Below are 25,470 nucleotides of genomic sequence, written 5' to 3' on the forward strand. Positions count from 1 at the left end.
ACTGTACTCAATGCTTGTATAAATAAATAAATAAATCTGTAAAAAAGAAAAAACAGGAGGCATTTTCTGAAAAAGAGAAACTAATAATTTGAGATCAAATTGTTTTTAAATCCTTTCTGAAACCCTAAATACATTCATCCTCTCCCTTGATTACAAATAACAATCCTTGTGCAAAGATGAAAAAAGATGTAAGAATTATATAAAATAAAATATCTAAATAAAATAACAATCCTTTTGTCATGCTGATTTTATCATGAATCATAGAAATTAGGTAGATAACATTTTACCCAGTGTTTTTGTCACTCTGTCGTAGGAGGAACAAGGATTTTTTTGTCCCTATGTTCCTTTTTCCTCCACTTTGCCTCCTATATCCACACTTCTCTGGCTGATAACTCATTATTATAATTTGAGCATACTGAAATAATTAGACTTTATATAGTAAAACAGGTATGTAAAAACTAAACTTCTTCTGAAGATGCTTTCAGATTAAAATACCTGCCATTCTGAAATGATTGGCTCCCACAAGAATATCACAGACTTATTAACTGGTTCTATGTATGTCCTTTCCCATGCCAGCATCCATCCATCCATCTACCCGTCCATCCATTCATTCTTTCAGTGTGTATATCCCCCAGTTGAGTGCCAGCTTGCTCGAGATGTTAAATACATACCTGTGAATAAGACAGCTAAGGTTCCGGCCAGCTATAAGGGTTTACAACCTACACCCATAAGGGACTGACAAGAAAGAAAGAACATAAAATATCACGTCAGATATAAGTGCTGTGAAAAAAAGGTAAAATGAGCTAGAGATTGATGGTGTGCTATTTTAGACAGACTAGGCCAGGGACAGGCTGTCTGAGAAGCTGGTACTTGAACAGAGATATCCTGAAGTGGAAGAACAAGCTACGCAGTTATTTGGGAGGACTGCTCTCTAGGCAAAAGAACCAGAAGTACAAATAGGGCCTGCCCTGGCGGCGCAGGCGGTTAAGCACTGCGCTGAGAGGCTTTTCACAGCCCCTGCAGCAATGGTTCGATCCCGGCCGCCTGGTGAGGGTCCCACATGGCGCGGCAGACCTCTCCTGTCATGCCCGCTGCTCCCCTCAGCAGTGTATTTCGTTGTCTGCCTGTTCTGTTCCCCACTCTGGCTCTGGTAAATCCTCTCACCCTCCTGTGCATCTGGCCTATACCCCAGTTCTTGTATAAATAAATAAATCTAAAAAACAAAACAAAACAGAGAAGTACAAACACCCTGTCATCTAGTGTGCTTGGAACCACTGAGTTATAAGCAGAGAGATCAAGAGCCTGGAGCCCAGTAAACAAACAGGAGAGGAGAGAGAAGAATGATGCCAGCGAACATCCCTGGGGCCAGGCACAGAAGGCCTGTTGGCCCAGGTCAGGCCTTCACATTTTATTCTAAGTTAGTGGGAAATCAGCAGAAAGTGTTGGGAGGGTCTTCTACTTCATTTTTCCCTCTACATGTCATGTAGAAGCAGCTATTAGGAATGGGAAATTAGCTATGGCTCTTATACATATGGGATACTTAAATAAGAGTTTGGGAAGAGAATGGATGGAAAGGAAATGGATAGTTTTAAAAGATCTAGTTCCTGGGCCTCCCCTGTGGCGCAGCGGTTGAGCGCTGGGTTGCGAAGCTGCCCGCGGCCTCTGCGGCGCCGGTTCGATCCCCGGCTGCTCCCCGGCCACCGGAGGAGGGTCCCACATGGCGCGCAGACCTCTCCTGCCGCCCGCTGCTCCCCTCAGCAGTGTACTTCGGTCCTTCTGCCTGCTCTGCTCCCCGCTCTGGCTCTGGTGAATTCTCTCACCCTCCCGCGCTTCTGACTGTACCCAGCGCATGTATAAACAAACAAACAAACAAATAAATAAATAAAACATGCCTCTATTAAAAAAAAAATAAATAAAAGATCTAGTTCCTATCATCCTAATATAGGTTACAAATTTAGGTTTTCCCCTATGACTCTTTTTTATTATTATTTTAATTTTATATATTTTTACATCATTTTTCATTTTTGCACAATGTATGCATTTTTTTCTTTTTAAAAATTTTTTTAATATTTATTTATTCATGCATACAAGAATAGGGTACAGGCCAGATGTGCGAGAGGGTGAGAGGATTCACCAGAGTCAGAGTGGGGAACAGAACAGGCAGACTGACTGAAATAAACTGCTTAGGGGAGCAGATGGCGAGGAGAGGTCTGCCACGCCATGTGGGACCCTCGCCAGCTGGCAGGGATCGAACCAGCACTGCGGTCAGCTGCAGACAGCTTCACAGCGCTGCGCTCAACCACCAGCACCACCAGGGGAGGCCCCACAATGTTTGCATTTTCATCTTGGTTATAGTCCCCATACAATTCCCATCCCCCTTATTTTGACCCTAATCCTTCCTACCCCTCCCCCCGTAGTGTGTCTCTGGTTTATAGTAGCTTGTTGATTTTGATTTTTACTTTATTATAATTAGTCTTTTTCCTGTTCCCTTATTTAGGTTTTCTAAATTCCTGCAGAAATATTAATTCAGAAGGGCACTTGCATCCCTATGTTTATAGCAGCACTATTTACAATAGCTAAGCTATGGAAACAACTCAAATGCCCAAAAATAGATTACTAGATCAAGAAGATGTGGTACATATACACAATGGAATATTACTCAGCAATCAAAAAAGATAAACTCATGCAATTTGCAGCAACATGGATGGAGCTGGAAGGGATCATGCTCAGTGAAATAAGCCAGAAAGAAAAAGAAAAATACCAGATGGTCTCACTCATAGCAGGAATTTAGAAATCCCCTGTGACTCTTAAAGGGCACAACTGACATCACCAGAATATAAGTTCCATTATAGTAACCAACATAATGTTTTCTCCTTAGCTGTATTTTGGGTTTCTGTAAAGAAGATGAAACCCTTACCTTATCTTCAGGTTTGGCTGTCTTTGCCCACCTGTTGGCCATCACTCTCTCATCTGGTTTCTGTTAGGAACTTCCTTTCTCCTCTTGCTTTTTCCCTCCTTGACAGGCCGAATCTATCACATTCACCATTGTGCAGCCTCCACGCCATGGGACCATTGAGAGAACCACCGGAGGCCAGCGCTCCCAGCACACCTCCACCTTCACCATGGAAGACATCTACCAGAACCGGGTCAGCTACAGCCATGATGGCAGCAACTCCCTCAAAGACCGCTTTACCTTCACTGTTGCTGATGGGACAAATCCCTTCTTTATAATTGAAGAAGGAGGAAAAGAGGTGACACAAAGCATGCTGGAGGTTTTGTAGAGGCAGAACATGGAGTTATTTTAGACCAAGGGCAGCATTATTTGAGATCTTATTCTGTCACTTACTAATTGGCCTTCAGCAAATTACTTAATTTTTCTAAGACTCAGTTTTTCATCTGTAAAATTAGTACAATAATAATCACCAACTTCCATTATTCTAAGACTCCAAGGAGGTAATCCACATAAAATTGCATAATGCTGTAGGCAAATGTGGACACTCACAATAAAAAGTGATCAGTTTATTATTGCTATTATTTCTTCTCTCCTTTTTGCCTATACTTCACTCCTTTAAATTGTCTGCTTTTCAACATCATATGATTCTAGACTATCCCCTCAGCCTGCCAAAGTTTCTAAATCTCATGAAGAAACATGTGGGTAGGAGTACGGCTTTTTCCTCCAAAAGACACATTTGAAATTTGGGTTCTGTCACATACTAGCTTCTTTGTCAATCATTTAACCTTTCTAAGTCTTGCCTTCCTTAACTGTAAAATGGGGATGATATCTACTTTCATGATTTATATAAATCACTTTGCCCAGTGCCTTACCCCAGGAAACACCCAATTAACTCTGCCTATACTCCCCATCATTTTAGGACCAGCTTGAGAAATAGATAAAGATGCATTTCTCTTGAGGTCATGCAACTGTAAAGCTTTTCTTCTTTAACAAAACTGTTTCTTTCCAATATCCAGGTATCCAGAAGAAACTGTAAGGTTCCCTGTCCATTACCTTCCCGATATTATTTATTATTCATTCCAATGTTCCTTAAGTAGGTGTCCTACACTATCAGTACCTTCCCCTGGGACAACAGCAAATCTGGTGAAGGGTGGGGCCTCAAGCTCCCTTACATCTCATGCATCTGCGACTGGCCCTGCAGAAGCAGTTTTAGTGAGTGATGTGATCATGACACCCATGTCCTTCTAGGAGAACAGAAGGACCGGCTTCTTAGTCCTATAGAGTCTCCTTCCTACTTTAATGATGGATGATTCTTTTTTTGGAGCGAAACTCTCCTGCACCCTTTGGAGACAGCAGTAAACAAGGTCATTCTCAGGTGGCTGAAGCACCAGCAGGGTAGCTCTTGGGACCTCACTGCCATTTCAGTGTCTGCACTGCGTCGCCACCTGGCAGTACGTCACTTTGATTTTCTCTCCCAAGCTGTAGCTGTTCTCCAGTTAATTTAACTTTTGGAAGAGGAAAAAAAAAATTTCAAAATGAATCAGCAAGAAGGCTAGGCCTCTGATAAACATAAAGGTCACAGTGGTCTCCAGAGGCACAGTGTCATTTTAAAAATGAAAATTATATATAAAGAGGGTTGCAGACAATTGAAAAGCCACATCTTGCTGCTTTGTAGTCCAGCTTGTTGTGTCCACTCAGAAGCTAAGGTGCTGGGTGCATCTTGCTGATCTGTGTGCCTGTTTGAAAACAAAATTACAGACCAGAATTTCTTTTCACTCTCCCCACAGATTCTTTTATTCTCTATTTCTTCTATCTCATTTGATGGCTCTTTCTCAAGCAAAAACAAAACTAAAATTTCTTCATATGAAAGCTCATTTCCCATCAGGCAGAATCCTATCTGGAGACTTTGACATTACCATTTTAATGATGATTTTTGTCCACCGCTCATGAAAATTTTAATAAGAGGTTGTGAAAGTAAAATATTTTAATTGTTCACCTTCAGGGCAATATTGAAATGAAAAAAAGAAAGCACAGGTGTGTGAAAACCAACTTCCATGTGAAATTCCAGCAGGCGTTCTGCTTCTTCCTTACTTTTCTTACATTGCTCCCACTTTATCGGTCAGCATTCTCCCTTAAGCCTCATGACAAGGGTCTCAGTTTCTCCTTCAGAAATGCCACCAGATTTTCGGGGTCCAGATTTTGTAGATCCTGGTGAATTTTAGATATCTGAACAATAACTCTTCTCTTTGGCTTCCCCCACAGGTTAGGACAGCAGCACCTCAGCAGTTCAAAGTAGACATCCTCCCAGTAGATGATGGCACCCCTAGAATTGTTACCAACCTGGGGCTCCAATGGCTGGAGTATATGGATGGCAAGGTAAGGCCTTCCCCCTGCCCATATCACATTCACACTCAATAACTTAGACAATATCCTCATTCAGGACATTGACTTATGTGGAGAACTCATTTTAACTTGGTTACCCTTCCTAAGGAGCTGATCTGAAGATTGGTGAGCTTCATGTTTGGTTAGGATTGCATATAGTTTTTTTTTTTTTTTTAAGATTTATTTATTTATACAAGCACTGGGTACAGTCAGACACGCGGGAGGGTGAGAGAATTCACCAGAGCCAGAGGGGAAAGCAGAGCAGGCAGAGTGACGAGGTACACTGCTGAGGGGAGCAGTGGGCGGCAGAAGAGGTCTGCACGCCATGTGGGACCCTCGCCGGCGGCCGGGGATCGAACTGGCACTGCAGAGGCTGCTGGCAGCTTTGCAACCCAGCGCTCAACCGCTGCGCCACCGGGGAGGCCCCATGATTGCATATAGTTTTAAATGTACTTACAAAAAAAAACCAAAGTACAGTAATTCAAACAAGGTTTTTTTTTTTTCTCATATGTAGGGTGTAAGAAAGGCTCTATGTGACCATTTAAAGAGACAGATTTCTTTCATTTGACTTTTTTTTTTAAGATTTATTTATTTATGCATACAAGAACTGAGGTACAGGCCAGAGGTGTGGGGATGAGAGGATTCACCAGAGACAGAGTGGGGAACAGAACAGGCAAATTGACTGAAATACACTGCTGAGGGGAGCAGCAGGTGAGTCAGAAGAGGTCTGCTGCACCATGTGGGTAGCTCCCTGGTTGAGGATTGAACTCGTGCTGCAGTGGCTTCGGATAGCTTCATAGGTTGTGTCTTAACCCTTTGCACCACCAGGGAGGCCCTTATCTGACTGTTTTGTCATCACTGGGTTCTTGCAGTTGACAGCATGACCAACTGCTCCAGCTATTTGTAAAGATGCTTTCCCACTGAAAGGGGGAAATAGAGAAGCAAAGGGCAAGGAACTTCCTTTTAAGCAATGATGCAGCTATTAAGCCTATCATTTGTATGGAATCAATCAGTTGGCCCCATCTGGGACACTAGGAATCTTTAACTCAGTTAACTTTTGGTAATGAGAAGGGAAGAATAGGTTTTAGAAAACATTTGGATGATGTCTAGATAGAAAGGAAATTAATTTTTTGTACTATCCTCAAAGGAATTCTAGTTTAAAGGTTTCCTTATCATTTTCCTAAATCTGAATTTTGTTATCTTAGTATCTATGCCATAATTCTCACCTGATAGGATGTTGAGCATTAAATCCCCATCCCCACCCAAACACACACTGTTCTTCAGTTCAGTTGAGAACTGATTTCTTATTTTTGTAAAAAAAAAAAAATTCCCTCTAGAATATGGATTTTTTTTTTTTTTCATTTCTATGGAGCTGATTAGTTGGCTGCACATGTAAATTTTATGTCATTGCCTCCAAGTGAACTGTATGGGATTTTTTTAAATATATGAAAGAAAATTAGTGTGAATTCCTTTTATGCCCTATTTGATTTTTTACTCCACATTCAGAACCATCCTGTTCTCGAAATTCTTCAACTGGTTTTCTACTTCCCATTTGTACACTATTGCAGTGACTCTCATTAGACACCAGTGACCTCTATTTTGCCAAAGGTCACTTGCATGTCCTTGTCTTAGTAGATCTTATATTATTTAATACTGTTAATCTTTCTGTTTTCTCTCTCAAACCTTTGCTCTCATTAAATATTTGTTGAATGAACAAATAAATGAATGAAGTGAATTAAAGGTTAGTCAATAAATTTAAGCAATCTTGGGGTATAATATATTTACCATACTCAATTTAGAGCATTATAATTATCTTTTGTAAAAAAGTATAAAAGTGGCCATCTTTCTTGTATCATTCGTTCAGAGTTCTAATCTTCTTTTAAAAGGCCAAACTGAAGTCTCACCCTCTTGAATTCCTGCTTCCCCACTCCAGATGGAATTAATCTCTCCCTAGCATAGATTACTCCCCCAAAACAGAGAGCATTCTTTTTGTATCTCCAGTTATAGCTCTTTCCACAATCATGAGTCTTTTTTGAGTCTTTCTTTCCCAGTAAAGTGTGAAGACCTCAAGGCCAGAAACTGGAATAGTTCCTATGTTCATAACCTCTCCAATCCTGACAGTTTTCCAGGCAGTAAATGCACTCAGTAAATCATTGTTGAACTGAATTAAATCTGAGTCAGAGGGTCTTGTTCTCACTTTATTCCCATCTCAGGAATTAAATTTAATGGTTTTCTATTTCAGGCAACCAACCTGATCACCAAAAAGGAACTGCTGACCATGGACCCCGACACAGAGGACCTGCAGCTTGTCTATGAGATAACAACAGGCCCCAAGCATGGCTACGTGGAGAGCAAGCTGCAGCCTGGCAGAGCTGTTTCCACTTTCACACAGGGTGGGGACTCAGGGAACCAAGAAATTACAGAAATCTGCTCTAATGCCATACTTCCTACCTCCCTGCTCTCTCTTACACACACATCTGGCTAAAGATCCCCAAGTGACCTATTTATAAACAAATATATTTTAGAATCTAACCATCTGACTTTTGAATTTTCTTCTCCTGATTTTGTTTCCTGTTACTCTGAGTTAATGGCAAAGAAATTTTCATCTTTGCCATGCTTCCTCAGTTCCCAAATTGCTTTAGGTTTGAGACAGGTTTTTGTAAAGGATCAAATAATACTACTACTTGGGTTGCTTAAAATAACAAACACCAAAAGTGAAATCAAACATCAGATTTTATGAAAGTTCTGTGGCCCTTTGTGGTTTTTTTTTTTATTCTCTAGGGATTATAGATTTTTTTTCTTCAAATCTACATAAAATAAATTAAAATCAACATAAGTAGGTTGCTCGACAGAAATAATGTCCTATATTGAATCATATCAAGCAGACAATTTATATTTTATAATATAAATTGTTTTTAATATAAAAAGTTTTTTATAAGCCTCTCAGAGCTTTCTAGACTTTGGAGGATGGACGTGAATGAGAGTAGCCATTGCAAAATTCATGCTCTATATTTTCTTTTTTCTTCCTGTCCTCAATCTTGTGTTGTCTCCTAGTTCCATGTTATCTGCACCTTATGTATAGGTTCTTTTAATCCAATTCCAGCTTTTTTTTTTATTATCAAATACCTTACAAGGTACTTTATTTACAAGGAATTGGAGGTGCGCGTATAAACACAGAGAATGGAGTCAAAGACTTTTCTCTGTCAGCTCTTGGATTTCCTCTAACATTCCATAGACATTTATTAACATGCTTTTTTGCTGATACCCTGGGATTCTTATTTTACAACAGCACAAGGGCACTTCCCGTGTATGAAGACAAGTCTTTTGTTACCAAAAGCTATGGAGTCTTAATTTAAAATGTGGCAGAAGCGGTTTTTTTTTAAATCTATTATCCTTTGTTGTTCTTGGGAAAATAAGTTCTGTCAGTAACTTTTTCAAAAAATAACTGGGTGTGTTGGTGTGGGAATCTATGAGGCTGTCTTTATGCCCTTGGATCAATTTACAGTATTTTGTTTTATTTTGTTTCTCACAGAGGATGTGAACTTGGGGTTGATTCGTTATGTGTTACATGAGGAGAAGACCCATGAGATGATGGACAGTTTTCAGTTTCTGGTGAAAGACAGCAAACCCAACGTGGTCAATGACAATGTCTTCCACATCCAGTGGTCCCTCATCAGCTTTAAATATACCAGGTACTTATGTTATTGTGTCTTCATTCATGAGAAATGGATCCAGAAGGCAGTGAAGATCAGGATGAAGCAAGACCTAATGTCTGAATGGTCATGTAAAGTCCTGTTTATACCCCACAACTGAGAAAAAAATCAGGATGAAGTAGGGCAATTCTAGTCATCTAATGATGGTTGTAGAGTGATGATGATAACCCAATCATCATCATCATCTTACAGAGGAGGAGGAAAAAAAGAATCACAACAAATATTTCTTAAATACTGTATGTACCAGGCAGTATACTAGGTACTTGATCGACATTATCTAGTTTAATACTTGCAGTTATGAGATGAGTACTGTTGTCCCCACAATTACAGAGTAGTGAGACAGAAAAAGGTTAGGTGGCTTGCCCAAAGTCACATGTCTAGTAACCAGTAAAACCAGGATTTAAGCCCAGCAATCTTAAGCGTTGTGCTGTCTTACCTATAAATATTTTTGCCTACAAGTATTTTCAAGTTTTAGAAAATAATCCAGTAGAACTGATAGGGAAAAAATTATACATTTAAGTTCTAGAAATGATCACTGGCCCACAAAGACAGTAACTTTGTCTCCATTTACCTTTTCCTTGCTCTCTACTTTTGTTCTCTCCTAGCTCCTTTGGTGTTCATAGGACTATATACGTCTAGGGACAAATGCAGAGGTTAACAAAGACAGCTGCTTAAGATGCTTTTGTAGTTTGTTGGGGACGTAAGCAACAAGAGACACTGATTGGTAAAGGTGGACAAGCACAGTACTGATTTTATAGTTGAATAATAACTGTGATTATAGTTTTGTGGGGAAAATAAATATTTAAATCTACATTTCAGACACTGTTCTAAGAAATATATTTCTCTATTCCAGTAAATCAACTTCATGATAATTCAGGCTAGAGTTAGAAGTGGGAATGGGGGAAGGAAAACATAGAAATCTGACCTCATGGTACCCCAAATGTAGACTGTTTCACTCTGTTCACATGCACTAAGAGAGTAGGAGGAAAATTAGAATCAACTTAAATGTCATATTTTGTTTTAATATGCTTCTTATTTATATCTTCTTCAAAGTTAAATAAATTGATTAACACTGATCAATTTTCTTTTCTGGACAGCCCTCTACCGCTTAGTGGACTAGGTAGTACCAAGGACCCCACAGCTGGCAGCAAGGACTAGCATCTCAGAGGCACTTTGCCTACAACCCTCACAGCAGCAAGGCTCCAGCCCCAGCACAGTGGCCATGCTTGGTGATGAGAAACAAAGCCCAGCTCAACACTTGCAATTTTTCTAAATCTAGATTCTTACTATGAATTAATAGTACATGGATAACTTGCTTCCTCCTTTGCAAAGGCCAATGCACATTTCTAGTAGCAAGCTAAGATAACCTTACACCTTAGTCTATTCCAGGTACTATAACAGACAGCATAGACTGTGTGGCTTAATGGACTAAATAGGCAAACAGAGACACTGATTGGTGTCTTCCAACAGAAATGTATTTCTCACAGTTCAGGAAGCTGGAATGTTCAATATCAAAGTGCTAGCAGATCTAGTGTCTGGTGAGGATTTGGCTCATGCATGGTTGTCTTCCCTCTTTGACCTCACATGGCAACAGGACAAGGGAGTTCTCTGGGGTCTCTTTTATAAGGAAAATAATCCCATTCATGAGGCTCCACTCTTATGACCTAATCACCTTTAAAACCAGGGCTTCATCTTTAATACCATCACATTGGGAATTTCAACATATGAATTGGAATGGTGGGGAGGGTGCAGTGCCCTGTCATTCCCCAATTGTCATAAAGCTCCATTTGTCTGAACACCTTGTTACCTGGACCCAATTCTCATTATCTTACCTCTGGCACTGCCCTGGCTTCTTTGCATACTCCTGAAGATCTGGTAAATCATTGCCTTCTGAGTAGCTTTCTTCCCTCAGTACCCACTGATCTATTCTCATTACACTTACATACTAAGGAGAGATTGTTATTTCTCCATGTTCTGAAATACCAAGTGCAGAGCTCCTATGTACTGTCCCATGTATGAATGACTCTCAACGTTCTCTGAAAATGGGGCAGATACCATTCTGCCTCCCCAGCTTCCTTGGTTGCTTCAAGGTTGCTTCCTTGGTGCTGTGACTGTCCCATAGATGTGTTCCCTCTATATACAACCTGTCTTCTTAAAAGAACTAAACTTCTTCTCTGCACTTCCCATGCCAATAACCAAGCAGAAGAGACAGGTATTCACTAAGTGTAACTTCCCAGTGCCAGGGCAGAATTTCAGACACTGCATTTCTGTGTGCTTCTAGCTACAATGTCAGTGAGAAAGCGGGGTCCGTCAGTGTCACAGTGCAGAGGACTGGGAACCTGAACCAGTATGCCATTGTCTTATGCCGCACGGAGCAAGGCACCGCTAGATCCAGCTCCAGGGTCAGCTCCAAACCTGGGCAGCAGGACTACGTGGAGTATGCTGGTCAGGTAGGTAGGTGAGGGGGCCCATGATTCCTAAACTGCCTGCCAACTCCAGCCAGGTAGGTGATCTTGTTTTTGGCTCTGGTGATGGCTTCCTGAAGGAAGGATGCTGAAGCTTTAAGTTGTCTAGCTCCTCAGTCTTTACTTTTTAACCTAATGACTCTCATGCATCAGGTTCTACACTAAGGGAAGGAAGAGAAAGTGTAGGGAGGCAACAGAGATTATAGAGAGACTATCTGGGAAGCTCTTGGTACAAGGTGAGTGAGAGATGATGGGAAATTGAGCTTCACTTACAAAGTGAAGGTGGAGGGAAGTGGACAAACTCAATAGATGAGTAAGAACTGATAGGATTTTGCAGTGGAGGAGTGATATTGACTCTACTTTGAACTTGTTGAGTGTGAGTCTCCTTAGAGACAGCAAGTTGACAGGAATGTAGGTTGGTAGGGAGTTCCAATGGAGTCCAGGGTAGAGAAATAAATTTGCAAGTCTTTGTATAGAGTGGGGTAATAAATGGCAGAGTATGAGTGAGAGAAGAAAACAAGACAGTGAAAACAAAAGAATAAGAGGGAGGACTTAAAAACTAAACTCCTTTATGGTGGGATACCGTGCACTTGGCATCTCTTACATATGGCGCAATGCCTGGCATGTGTTTGGTACTTATCAAATGTTTTTTAAAGTAACTTTATTATTTCTATGGCACTGTAAATCTCTGTAAAAAGGAGTGGACTCTCTTTGAGATAATTCAGCTGGACTAAGCTAAGACCTTATGTCAAATTTAAATGAGGAATTAGAAAAGAACAGATAAGCTAAAGAGTCTTTTAGCAAAATGATAAGCAAGCTTGGGTACTTGTGTTTTTCAAGGAAAGGCAAACGGCAGTTTGAGTATTCTATTTATTTGGAAGTCTTTTGAAATTTGAAACTTACTAAAATTTAATTTCATTAGTTGATTAGATATGGAATAGTAATTTTCTACTGATGAAAATTATGTGTTCCTCAATTTGTGTATCCATAGAGATTTATGGCTATTTTTACACATGTTTCAGCAGTCTCAGTTTACACAAAGTGCAATGCAGGCCCATTTACTGCCCTATCAGGTTTGCACAAATCCATAGCTCTGGTTTCACTTGAAAGTTTTAGCTTTATCCTTTTTTTATATACCTGCTAAAGCCAAAATAAATTCGCTATGTGTGCATACAAAATAATTCCTGTTTTGTTCCAGGCTAAATTCATTCATCTTATAAATCTAGCTCATCTTAATGACAAAGGACTTAGTCAAATATAATGTTAAAATTTAGTCTGACTTGTTCATAATGTAACTTTCTCTGAATTCAAACTCCGTATTTTAGTACACCGAGATTCTATAACTTTGGTTATACAAGTAATATGGTCATAGTAATGATAAAATCTTACATTTGGTGTTTTAAAACATACTTAGTGCTTTCATTTACATTATCTCATTTAGTCCTCCTAATGATCACATAAAATAAGAGTATTGTTGTTGCTTCTTAACTGGTGAAGAAGCTGATGTCTCATAGCCTAATCTTTCATAGTCTAACCCAGCTTGGAAGTAATAGAACCAGGACTTGAGGCCAGAACCTCACATTTTGAATTCAAAGATCTTTCCAATAAACTCAGCACTATAGAAGGAAAACAGTAATAGAATGACTCTTGCTGTTCCAAGGTAGTTAATAAGACAGGATATGAGTAGTTACCTACTAGTTTCACAATAGTCAACAAGTAGTTGGAGATTTCTTTTCCCCCTTCTTGCCCCACACAATAAATCAGCCCCAATGTACAGATGAAGAAGAGGAAGTAGTTAAGTGTTCCTGGAGATATAGCAGGAAGTTGGGACTGGAGGAACCAGCTATTTCATTCAGTGTTCTACCCTTTGGATGTGGGTCTTCTTTTCCCATAATGCTTCGGGGTTGCAAGCAGGGGAAGCTGAATCACAGCTTATTTAGCTCTTTTGTTGCTTCCTTTTTGACAGGTTCAATTTGATGAACGAGAGGACACCAAGTCCTGCACCATTGTCATCAACGATGATGATGTGTTTGAGAACATTGAGAGTTTCACAGTGGAGCTCAGTATGCCAGCATATGCACTATTAGGGGAGTTCACCCAGGCGAAGGTCATTATCAATGACACTGAGGACGAACCCACGTTAGAGTTTGATAAGAAGACCTACCGGGTCAACGAGAGCACTGGTTTTCTATTTGCACCTATTGAAAGAAAAGGTCTGTTGGCGCCGACGGTGACAAGGAGCCCTAATAGTAACCAACATTCATTGAGTCCCTTTTATGTGCTAAGAATTCATGTATCATATTAACTTATGTATGTGTATACTTTCCATATATTGACTCATTTAAATCCTCACCACAATCTAATAATTATTTTACCTATCTATAGTGAGTACTATCAGCAGACTTCTCCTTTAAGCTGAAGCTGTTAAAGCTCCTATTTATTCTCCAGTGGGTACTTGAAGACTAGTTGTATTCAGCTTTGCAAATTATTCATAAACTCAGGATTTGAAATCCAGCACCTTAGACCACTAGTCACACTACCTGAACAAACTGAGGATTCTAAATCAATCACAGAATCTATGAAATATTTAGTAACATTGGTCAAAGAGAGAAGTTATAGATCATAAGAACTAGCTTTCCATCTTAGTTCTTAGAAAAATGTAAACATGTTTAAAGTGTTCCCTAAGTGCGTGTCATATAGAGCACAGATGAGAAATATACTGTGTGAGACATACAGAGCAATTCTTGAGGGGTTGACAATGGAAACAAAGGTTGTTTAGATTTATGATTGTACAATATTGAGACTTTAAAACACATGGATATAAAAAATATAAAAATAAATAAATAAACAAATAAATAAAACACATGGATATTAAATCCCCATTCAAAGCAATAACATGACTGCAAATAATGATGTTAGGTTTTTTGCTGAATCTGCTGACAGTATGTTAGTGTAACAAACTCTGTCAATAACGTAAAGCCTTGGTGATGACACTTGTAAACAGCAAACGCCATTGATTGCTTGGGACCAGCAAGCCAGGCCCAGAGCAGGCTGTCACCCAGGGAAGTGGCAGCACTAAGTAAAGCCATTTGTACAGAGAAGGGTTTTTATTTTGTGTTGTCTTTCTTTTTATAAATGAGCTTGTATCTCCCTGGGAATGAAAGTGCAGAAGTTTTTTCTAAAAGGCAGTGAACTGTGCTCATGGCACTACCTTCAGGACACAATTACTTTGCTACTTAAAATACCAAATATGTTTCTTATCTTTCTACCCACTGTGGTCTTAGATGCTGGGCAATGAGTCTTGTGAATTAGCAGAGCTCAAAATTCACAGAAGGAGAAATCCATTTTAAGTTGTTTGGTGAAGTATCTGGGGTATATTAAATCCTTAAGTGGTTAATACCATAGGCTTAAGAGGAGCTGTAATGTAGAAAGAGTTCATGTCAGAGTTTGAACAGAACTGGTGATGAAATGTGTCAGAGGGAAGCAAGCTCATTAAATGGCCAGAGATTTTGAAATTTGAGAAGCACTCACTCAAATATATTGGTTTTCTTACCATTTGTATTGCAGGAGATTCAAGCAGCATTGTATCTGCAATTTGCTACACGGTCCCTAAGTCAGCTATGGGAAGTAGCCTGTATGCTCTTGAATCAGGCTCTGATTTTAAATCTAGAGGAATGTCTGCTGAGAGTCGTGTGATATTTGGGCCTGGTGTCACCATGTCCACCTGTGATGTCATGCTCATTGATGACAGCGAGTATGAAGAGGAAGAAGAGTTTGAGATTGCCCTGGCCGATGCTTCTGACAACGCTCGTCTGGGGAGGGTGGCATCGGCCAAGGTGCTCATTAATGGCCCCAATGATGCCTCCACTGTGTCCCTGGGCAACACAGCATTCACTGTCAGTGAGGATGCAGGTAATGGAGAACTCTGGGTTTCCATTACCCATCTCCTGATTCCTTCCTTAAACAGCTTCCTCTCAGATTTGACAATGTCCTTACACCATCAAGCATGTCATAGCTAAGTGGCACCACTGTTGTTCTGAGTCATATGATGCTGGGCCTCCACCAGAAAGGAAGGTAGGAAAGAATAGGGCTTTCCATCCACCTTTTGATAGCAGGAGCTGGCTTAGAGCTTCACTGACTAACCTCTATGGTCCAGAAGGAGGGCATAGCCCCAGATATTTTGGCTTTCAAGGGAGGTGAGTGGATCTGTTGAGGAAGGAGGTAACCTGTTTAGTACAGTGCCATCTGCTAAAACAAATTTCAAAATTTTAGTGTCTCAACAAATGGAACTTTCCAGTTTTTGTAACAGCCCAAAGCAATTAGTGGACTGACTTCTTTCTCTCTGGCTCCTTTCCTCTCTGGCTGCACAAGGGTCTGGAAGTGGCCTGCATGCTACTGCAGACACGACCATATGCTCAGAGCACCCGCTTATCCAAGCCCTCATCAAGGCCTTCCAATCCTTTGAAGGTGATATTCTGAGCAGTAGTGGAAACTGATATTTCTGAGCACCTGCTGAGTGCCAGGCCCCATGCCTTGTGCATGCTGTGCATTCTCCCACAATCTTCTGTGGAAGAGATAACATTATATGGAAAAGCAAATGGAGGCCCAGAGATTAAGTAAATCATCAAAGATCCAGCAGCAACTTTGACAAAAGTGGGATTAGAGCGCAGACCTTTGTACTATGAAAATTTCCTTTTCCATACACTATGAGCAGCTGTCATTGCTTGGCACAAAACAGCTTATTGGCAAGAAAAATGTGATTGATGAACTTTTCATGTTTCTCTTTTTTCTGCCTTAATTGTAAGTTATAGCTAAAAATAGTCACAAATCTCCGATTTTACCTAGTGTGGCATCACAATGGACCAGAAGATGAGCTTCATTCCCAAGATAATCAATAAGCACATATGGTTGAAGTAATGTATTGTGCACCACTCAGATAAAACAGGGAAATATCCCAGTTAGGAACATTTAATTAGGAACAACCAGCTTCAGGCCCCATAGAGTCTCCTAGCTAGTTCTTCCTTAATGGGTTATTTTCTAGCTCATCCCTGAAACACTAGTCTCTGCCTTTCTTCTCCCTCAATAAGCTTGAGATGCACCCCACTAAGTTCGTTGTTCTTGTCCTGTGAAGTCTCTTTTGTGAAACCACAAAAAGACTCTCCCTTTAGGGTTGCCCTCCAGCATTACCTCCTCCAGGTCTGCTCCTGATCTTAGTGCTGGTAAAAGGGGGGTATTGTCACCTTTCAGCTGTCCTCAGAACACAGCACACAGTTCAACTAGTCGACAGGTTAGCAGTGGCAGCTGCTGCTGCTGCTGCTGCTGCTGCTGCTGCTGCTGAGAAGACCTTCAAAAAAACCCCACTGATATTCTGGCTCAAGGTTGACCATTGAAATCTTTGTGAATCTCGCTTCAGGCACAGTAAAGATTCCAGTTATCCGCCACGGCACTGACCTCTCCACCTTCACGTCTGTGTGGTGTGCAACTCGGCCCTCGGACCCGGCTTCTGCCACTCCAGGTGTGGACTATGTCCCCAGCTCTCGGAAGGTGGAGTTTGGGCCAGGTGTCACTGAGCAGGTGAGCAAACTGCAGTGGCCAAACCCCAGGTGGATCTGTTAACATTGTCTCTGGTCAGCTCTCCAAACTCTCTGCAGGACTCTGAACCCCCCCCCTTGCGATATTACTACCTTCCTTTACTTTAAAAATCTAAACATACAAACGAGGGAAATCATCTACAGTCTCCAGGTGATATTTTCAGAATCACTGATTGAAGATACAAATGACACTTGTTTGATATAAATATCTAGAAAAATAATACCTAAGGGTATTCAATAAAGAGATGACTGTTTTATGGATTTAAAAAAATTAAAGACCACCAAAGGCAAATTGTCATCTTTGACCTGAGTACTCTGTTAAGTTTGCTTTGAATTTTCTGCTTTTTTTCAAATTAAGAAAAATATATTGTACTATCATTGACATGTATTAGTTTCAGGTATACAACATAATGATTCAATAATTGTATATATTGCAACGGGTCTAGTTAACATGCTGTCTTCTCTTCTAGTATTGCACCTTAACTATCTTGGATGACACTCAGTATCCCGTCATTGAAGGACTAGAGACATTTGTGGTTTTCCTCAGCTCAGCACAAGGCGCCGAATTGACCAAACCCTTCCAGGCTGTCATTGCAATTAATGATACATTCCAGGATGGTAAGAGTTCGGGATGCCAGCTGGTGGCTCAAACTATATTTCTATTTTCTCCTTATCTTCCATGTGTGTGACATTGGAAGTCATTCACATTGTCATTCAAGAAATGTGTATGTATGAGCACATGCATGTACACATTTTTACATAAGAATATGGGGAAGAAATTATCATTCATGTTTCTGGTGCTGAGAGGATGACATGAAATGACATCTGTGGAAACCCTTTGGGACCATTGTATGCCATCATTCTCACGAAGGAATCTATTCCTGAACTCACTGTCTGTCTTCCACTATCTCTTGTCTCTGTCTCTCCCTGGACTGGGGGCACCTTAAAAGCAGAAACTGTTCCCTTCAGAAATTCATAAGATTTTCCTTCCTTTTGATTTTGACAGGGCAGATCCAAAACAGCCACTTTGTCTCTCTGCCTCTCTGCCCCTCTCTTCCTCTCCTCCCCCCTCAGATAGGGATAAGAGTGAGGGTTAATTTCTTGTTAAAGAGAAAAAAGGAGACTTTTATAGCTCAAGGGAAATTTTGGATTGATTAATACATGACAAAGCCCAAACAGTACCACTTTCACTTTTAACTTTCTCATCTGACTTGATGCCTGTGGGGCCAGCAGGAAAAATCAATCCAAAGCATTAGATAATCTGCCATGAACCATAAAGCTTCCTTGCTTTTTACCTGGTAACAAGCTTCTTTCTTGTTCTCCTCCAAGAGGTCATGTCATTGCCACCTACCCTTTAACATTTTATTGGATAACAGAGCCCTTCACCACTGCAGGGCCTAATGCAAAAGTTGTTAATTTTCCTTTAGGTGTGGTGGTGTTTTAAGGGATAGCTTCTTGCATTTTGTTTGTAGTAAATGGTAACTGTTAGTCTTAGCTCAGAGAAAATGTTTTATTTTTGCTATTGCCAACAGGTCAGAGAGTGTTCAGGCTGGAGGCAATCAGAGCTTTCCACATAAATATACAGCTTTCTATATAAATATACAGAATGCTTGGGTGATTTCTACCTTTCCTGTTCCTTCCTTTCAGTTTTGATGGGGCATATCAAAAACACAGCCAGGAAATGAGTGACTATAGCTCCCGATAGCCCCAAAGACTGCAGAAGGCTTTGACATATGACTGGGGGGACTGTTCTCTGTATTGTTCATTAAGAAATTAATAAGCAGCAGTCAACATAATGTTTGTCCGAATCTTACACAGAGCATTACTTTAGGCATTGTACAAAATAGGAAGAAAAAAATGATCCTTTGTATTGAGAAGCTTGGAGCTGCAATAATGCAAATCTTAACATAATTCCTACCAAAAATTGAGTTCCTGCTATGTGCTAGATGCTGTATTGAATGCCATGCATACATTACCTCGTTAAATTCAATCTTCCCAACAACTCCCTGAGTTAGAGATTATATTACCAATTCATATATTTTTAAAAACCCAGCCTCTGAAAAACCTAAGAAATCTGCCTTATAGCGTACAGCCAATAAGTAGCAGGGTGGGTATGGAAAATTGGGCCTGTTTACTCCAAAGCCTTTGGTTTTAACCACCATTTAGCTATGGTGCCCCCTGAAAGTCAGTGGGGTCATGTGAATTATAAAAGAAGAGGTAACTCTATAACAGTGGGGGTCCACTGGCTGAATTTAACATGTGACTGTGTTTTGTTTGGCCCTGAAAGTTTTAACCTGTATGGAATTCTTTTTACTATTTTAATTGGTTGCTACTTTAAAAGTTAGAAACTAAGACATAAAAATCCAAATCTTTGGCTTTGTTTGAAAATAGAAAGGTCTGCTAACAAGATATTGGCACTTAGGGGCAACCTCCCATTAAACAGAGCCTGCTCTTTCACTTTGTACCAATGTCCCCATTGGTACATTGCCTCCCTGGCCCCAGACCAAAGTGAGTGGCCATTTATCATCAGGCTTGCACTATTTTCCTTAGTGTAACCTCCAAAGGAAAGTGAACTTTTTTGAAGACTGCGGTTGCTCTCGAAAATTTTCTTACACCTGGTCTGCTTCTTTACTTGCATTGTCTGCATTTGAAACGGTAATTATATGTTAAAGCTGAGCAAAAACAAGTACAAAATTGATTTATTCTGGATCACTGGAACCACACAACAATAGATGTTGTTTCCTTGTCCTGAGAGCAGCAATGGTGCCTTGCAGTCCTTACCACCTGTCAGCCCAAGGTGGCCCTTCTGCAACTCTCCTGGGAGGGGCTGTTGAGGGCTGCAGCCACCTCCCTCTCTCTCACTTAATGTAATGCCCCATCTTTCCTCCTGCTCATCCAGTGCCCAGCATGCAGTTTGCCAAGGATTTGCTCCTAGTGAAGGAGAAGGAGGGCATCCTGCAGGTGCCTATCATTCGCAGTGGAGACCTGAGCTATGAGTCTTCGGTGAGGTGCTATACTCAGGGCCATTCGGCGCAGGTCATGGACGACTTTGAGGAGAGAAGAAATGCAGACTCTTCACGGATTACATTTCTGAAAGGGGAGAAAGTAAGTGGATTGCTGCTGGCCGTCAGAGGAGTTTCCCTCTTCCTTGATGTCTTTATTTGTCCATGGTGAGGTGATTTAGACAAATTCTGAACATTCTAAAAAGTTCTTAGCAATTGGTAATATTTTACATTATGTCATCTCTTTGAAGTAGCTATTTTCTTTGTCTCCCACTTCTAGTCAAATACATATATCATTAGTTGATGGAAATTTAGATGATGTATAACATTTTGGGAATTTAGCAGAATCAAATGAATGAGGCCTTCTCTTAATTTAAAAGCAAGTTAGAAATGAACACTCCACCAGTGTAACTAAATGAAGGAGAGATACTTCTCTCACAGCTGGGCACCTGTCCCAGGGCAACATACTAGTTTAGGCCCCACAGAATAGGACCAAATAGGCAGACACTGAGCAGATTCAAGTTAATCAAATATCTTCATGCGAATGTACTAGAAAAGTGATCTATTTGGGCCCAAAAACTCCTGAGAAACTCCAATCACCAAGTAGAATTGCATCAGAACCAAAGCTTGCAACTTCAGTGTAGGTTGAATGAATATGTTGAATGAGACTATTTCCCTAATTTTTTTTAACCTCAGTTTCAGATAATTGAGTGAATTATACCCTTTGGTTTATGGCATTTGCTCCTCACTGGACAGTTCAACATCCTTCTCTTATTTTGTTTATTTATTCATTTTATCTTGCCCCTGTTTTCCAGCCACATTCCCTCCCCCACCTCAGAGCTCATCAGTCATGCTTATTGTACATCTTTTATTTTGTTTTTGTTCTTTCAAAATGCCCATTGTTTTGGGTGCATATTTTTTTACTTATAAAACCGTTGTGTTGTATCTTTTTCAAACTTTCACTGTGTTTACTCAGCAATGTGTTCTAAGACCTGTACATCTTATCTGTTGCTTTGAACTGTTGCCTATTTCATATGTGCATTTAACTACATTTTACCCACCCACTATCAGCAATAGACAATGAAGAACTTCAGAGAAAGCTCTCAGCCAACACTTAACACTGCCACTAGAAATAATGTTGTAGAACACAGTCTCAGACATATCAATTTGCAGACCTGAAGGGGAATTTCTTTGAATTCATTCAGTAGCAAAATTTCTGGACCATGGGCCATGCATTTACTTAATTTGAAAAAACAGTGTGAGAATACGTTCCAGAAAGTTGCTAGAAGTACACAAGTTTGCTATAACCCTACATCCTCTCCAACGCTGAGCATTGCTCACACATCTAATATGTATCGTTATGTTTCATTTTAATTTGCATATATCTAATTATGACTGCTTTTATGTTTATTAGCTTATTAGGTTTCCTCTTATGTAAATTTGTTATTTGTATTTTTGTTCCTTATTTTGTTGCATTGCTAGCTTTCTTTTCCTTTGCAGTACTTTATGTATATTCTTAATGGTAAATTTTTGTAAGTTTTAGGCATTTAGAGATTACAAACATATTTTCCCTTTCTGTCAGTTATCTAATTACCTTTATCCATGGTATTTTATTTTAACAGAAGTCTTCAATTTTGATAGTCAAATTAAAACATTTTTGCTTTATGATTAGCCCTTTTTGAAGTTGAGCATAAGAAGACTTCTCTATCCTACATCACCCTAGACTCTGCCTCGGTTTTTCTTTACTACCAAAAAAAGTGATAACTTCCTTCTTTGGTACTCTCAGTCTTTATACATTTGTGACTAATAAAAACCCTATCTTAATTATGCATTTTATGGGAATTTTACTGTTGGCAGGTTGAAACACATGGTTAAAGACACAAATACTACAGATACAATCTTTAGCTTTGAGTTGACAAGTCTGTAGTCGTTGTCAGTTCAAAAGAAGATCTGCTGCTTATCCAAGAGACAGTTTATAATGTAATAAAATTATAAAGAAATTATATCTTAATAGTCTATATTTTACTCACTTGACAATCTATCATTATTCATAAGCACATTTTAGAATCTTCATCTTCTCTGGCTTGATTAGCAATATGTCTTTGAAACTTGTCATTCACTAAAATGTCTTTTTTGAAAGATATTCTAAGGAGTTGCTACTAAATGCATACCTTCCATAAAGAAATTCATATTATGGGGCCTCCTGGTGGCACAAGGCATTAAAACACAGCCTATAAAGCTGAGACACTACTGTAGCATGAGTTCAATCCCCGGCCAGGCAGCTACCCACAGGGCGCAGCAGACCTCTCCTGACTTGCCCACTGCTCCCCTCAGCAGTGAATTCCAGTCAATATGCCCGTTCTGTTCCCCACTCTGTCTCTGGTAAATCCTCTCACCACCCACACTTCTGGCCTGTACCCCAGTTCTTGTATGTATAAATAAATAAATCTTTGGGGGAAAAAAAGAAATTCTTATTATAAGAAAGATGTAGTAGCCACATATGAATGTTCACAGGAATATTTTCCTGCCATTCAGCATGACCTAGGAAGTGAGAGTGACACTACTCTATGCCAACATATCCTTTGCAATATGGTAGTATCGTTAAAATGGTACAACTGAAAATAATCCCCTCATATCACATGGCTGTATTATTGAGGCTGCTCTGTCATGTAAATATTGTGACCTAATTCAATTTTTTTTCAATAATACAATTCTCAGTAGAGAGTATTTGGTTTGGGAGACATTTGATTTCTTTCCATCTAAGAGGGATTTAGACTGTTTTCAGATATTCAATAGTCAGCAATTTTCTGATGTGACACTATTTGGCAGCGGATTTGAGAGCTCTGCAGCATTTAAAGGTGTCTTTACCCCAACAGGAAAAGCTTTTGTGAGTTCAGTGTAAGACTATTCAGTTTTGACAAAGGTGAAGGAACATCATTCAGCTCTCCTGAAAGTGTAATCAATATATTAAACCCCCACCAACAGAAATCTGCCTCTCAAAATGTGTGCAAATATATTGATCTGCTTGGGCAAAATGTGGGAAAGCATGCAAATAATCTATAGGTTTATCTTTGTGGGTTTTATAACTCTTGTTTTTCACAACTATGACCAACAATTCACAATGTTTGGACTGTTCTAAATCTTACTGAGGCAGAACTATTATAGATTTTAATGTCATATTTTATAAATGAAACTGTTTGAATCTTTTTGAATTGTGTTGACTCTTTGATGTTGCAAAGAAGAAAATAATTTTCTAGGAAAACAAATACATTATTGCAAATTTTAATCTATCCTGTGCCATTGTTCCTAGATGAAGAACTGTACTGTCTCTATCCATGATGACTCCATCTTTGAGCCTGAGGAACAGTTCAAGGTCTACCTTGGCCATCCTCTTGGAAACCACTGGAGTGGAGCCAGAGTTGGAAAGAATAATATGGCTACCATCACAATAACCAATGATGAAGATGGTAACAGAAGACATTGCCTTTACTTACTCTTAGGGTGATGAAATGTGAACTGATGTTTTACTAATAATGTAATTAATTATGGAGGGGGTTAAAAAATGAAAGTACTATTATGAAAGTGTCTGCTGATGACAGTTTCAAATTACTTATATAAAATTTTGTCAGCAAATTATCACTCCCTCCAGAACTCCAAGAAGTTTATAGGTGTTTTTAATTTCATTATTCTTTGCCACATTGCCAAGAGATAGGGAAGTATGATTAAAAACTAGAACAGAGATGCTGAGACAGCCAGTGAATAAAACTATATAAGTCACTGCAGTTCAAGAGTGGGATTGGAAATATGATCAGAATCAGCTAAATCCAGTAACTGATTTCAGTGTTACTCCTTCCAGAAAAAAAAGTCTAGTTTATCAGGTTTCTTCTCTTTGATTTGATCTACTAACCTAGAAAATGACTTAAATTCTGTAGCCACTGGGCTTCCCTGGTGGGTTAAGCACTATGAAGCTATCGGCAGCCTCTACAACTCAAGTTTGATCTCCAGCCAGGGAGCTATCCCCCATGGCACAGCAGACCTCTTCCATCTCACCCACTATTCCCCTCAGCAGGGTTTTTCAGTAGATCTGCTTGTTCTGCTCCCCACTCTGTCTCTGGTGAATTCTCTCACACACATACCTCTGACCTACTCTCCAGTTCTTATATGCATAAATATATAAAAGTAAATCTTTAAAAAAAATTCTGTAGGCAGGTGTGGGCTAAGAGTGACCCAGGCACCAGGAAAAACAAAATTTGTTTCAAATTGGGACATAATTTTGTTTTGTTAAAGTGGATATATTAATGAGTGCGTGGATAATTATATTGCAAATAGTAATCACTATTTTATTAAATATTTGCTGTCTACCAAGAACGATGATAAACATGTTGCATTATTTCTTTTAATCCTGAAAGTAACCCCTTGAAGTAGCTATTATGCATAATATTATAGGTGAATAAATTGAGCCTCAACAAAGTTATGTAATTTGAGCTCTTAGTTACACAGCTAGAAGCCCCAAAACTGAGTGTGAAACCTTATTTCATCAGATTCTAAGATATGCAGAAGAGTCAGGAAGACTCTTGAGTTTCTGATATAAAATCAGGGACTAACTTGGATGTTGGGTAAAACAAGAAAAGCCAGCCTTGAAGTTGAATTAGTCATTTACTCAAGAAGACTTAAATTTTGAATCCTGAGGTGAATCTCTCCCAGTCAAAAAATTGAGACAGAGAAAGAACAAATTCATACTATGTTAAGGCAGGGAAGCTAAGTCTTAAAGACTACTCTTATTGAAAACTACACAGCTCAAATGAGGCTTATCTTCTATAATTAGAAAGAATTGACTCTTGGAGAAGGAAAGAGAGGAATGAACATAGAGTCTCTAGAAATTTCTGCAGAATTCTATAATATATTTTAATAATAGAAAATATGTACTGCTCTCAATTTTCCCATCTTTATCTCACTTTAACACTACTGCCTCATCCTTCCCAATGAGAATATAATATAAAAGAAGGCAGAATTGGTCTTTTTGTAAAAAATCATTATATTGTATTCATCATATCCTAACAATGAGACTCGTACCTCAAACCAGATTGTGTTAGGAAGTCTTGTGTTTCTGATTTATCATTGTAGTCAGTCAGTTAAACTATTCATTCTTAACTATATAACCTGTGAAAAGCTAGAAAAAGCTAAGAAGAGAGGGTGGATCCTCCAAAAGGGAGGATCCAGAGGTCCAGAGATGACAGATGGATTTGCTAAATGTAAGTAGTATATAATATAAATTTTAGAAATTCATATTTTATAAAGGAAAAAGGAGTTGATTCCTATAATCAGTCAATACATATCAATAGATATTTACCGAACCCTTGGTAA

At 39.4% G+C, this 25,470-nt stretch overlaps 1 protein-coding gene across 2 annotated transcripts in view; it reads left to right on the plus strand.

The window, feature by feature from the left end:
* The window catches only part of FRAS1 (Fraser extracellular matrix complex subunit 1), a 445,491-nt gene that overhangs the window by 386,400 nt on the left and 33,621 nt on the right, over positions 1-25,470 (plus strand). For both annotated transcript variants that reach the window (XM_054687966.1, XM_037530712.2), the window contains exons 50-60: positions 3,024-3,251; positions 5,216-5,329; positions 7,578-7,728; positions 8,868-9,027; positions 11,330-11,498; positions 13,480-13,726; positions 15,081-15,425; positions 16,927-17,087; positions 17,575-17,722; positions 20,004-20,209; positions 23,417-23,573. In XM_054687966.1, coding sequence (XP_054543941.1) covers positions 3,024-3,251; positions 5,216-5,329; positions 7,578-7,728; positions 8,868-9,027; positions 11,330-11,498; positions 13,480-13,726; positions 15,081-15,425; positions 16,927-17,087; positions 17,575-17,722; positions 20,004-20,209; positions 23,417-23,573 — 2,086 coding nt within the window. The remainder of the gene's footprint in view (positions 1-3,023; positions 3,252-5,215; positions 5,330-7,577; positions 7,729-8,867; positions 9,028-11,329; positions 11,499-13,479; positions 13,727-15,080; positions 15,426-16,926; positions 17,088-17,574; positions 17,723-20,003; positions 20,210-23,416; positions 23,574-25,470) is intronic.

This window comes from Talpa occidentalis, unplaced genomic scaffold (assembly GCF_014898055.3).
Source record: "Talpa occidentalis isolate TD23 unplaced genomic scaffold, MPIMG_talOcc4v2.1 talOcc4.6, whole genome shotgun sequence".
Taxonomy (NCBI): domain Eukaryota; kingdom Metazoa; phylum Chordata; class Mammalia; order Eulipotyphla; family Talpidae; genus Talpa; species Talpa occidentalis.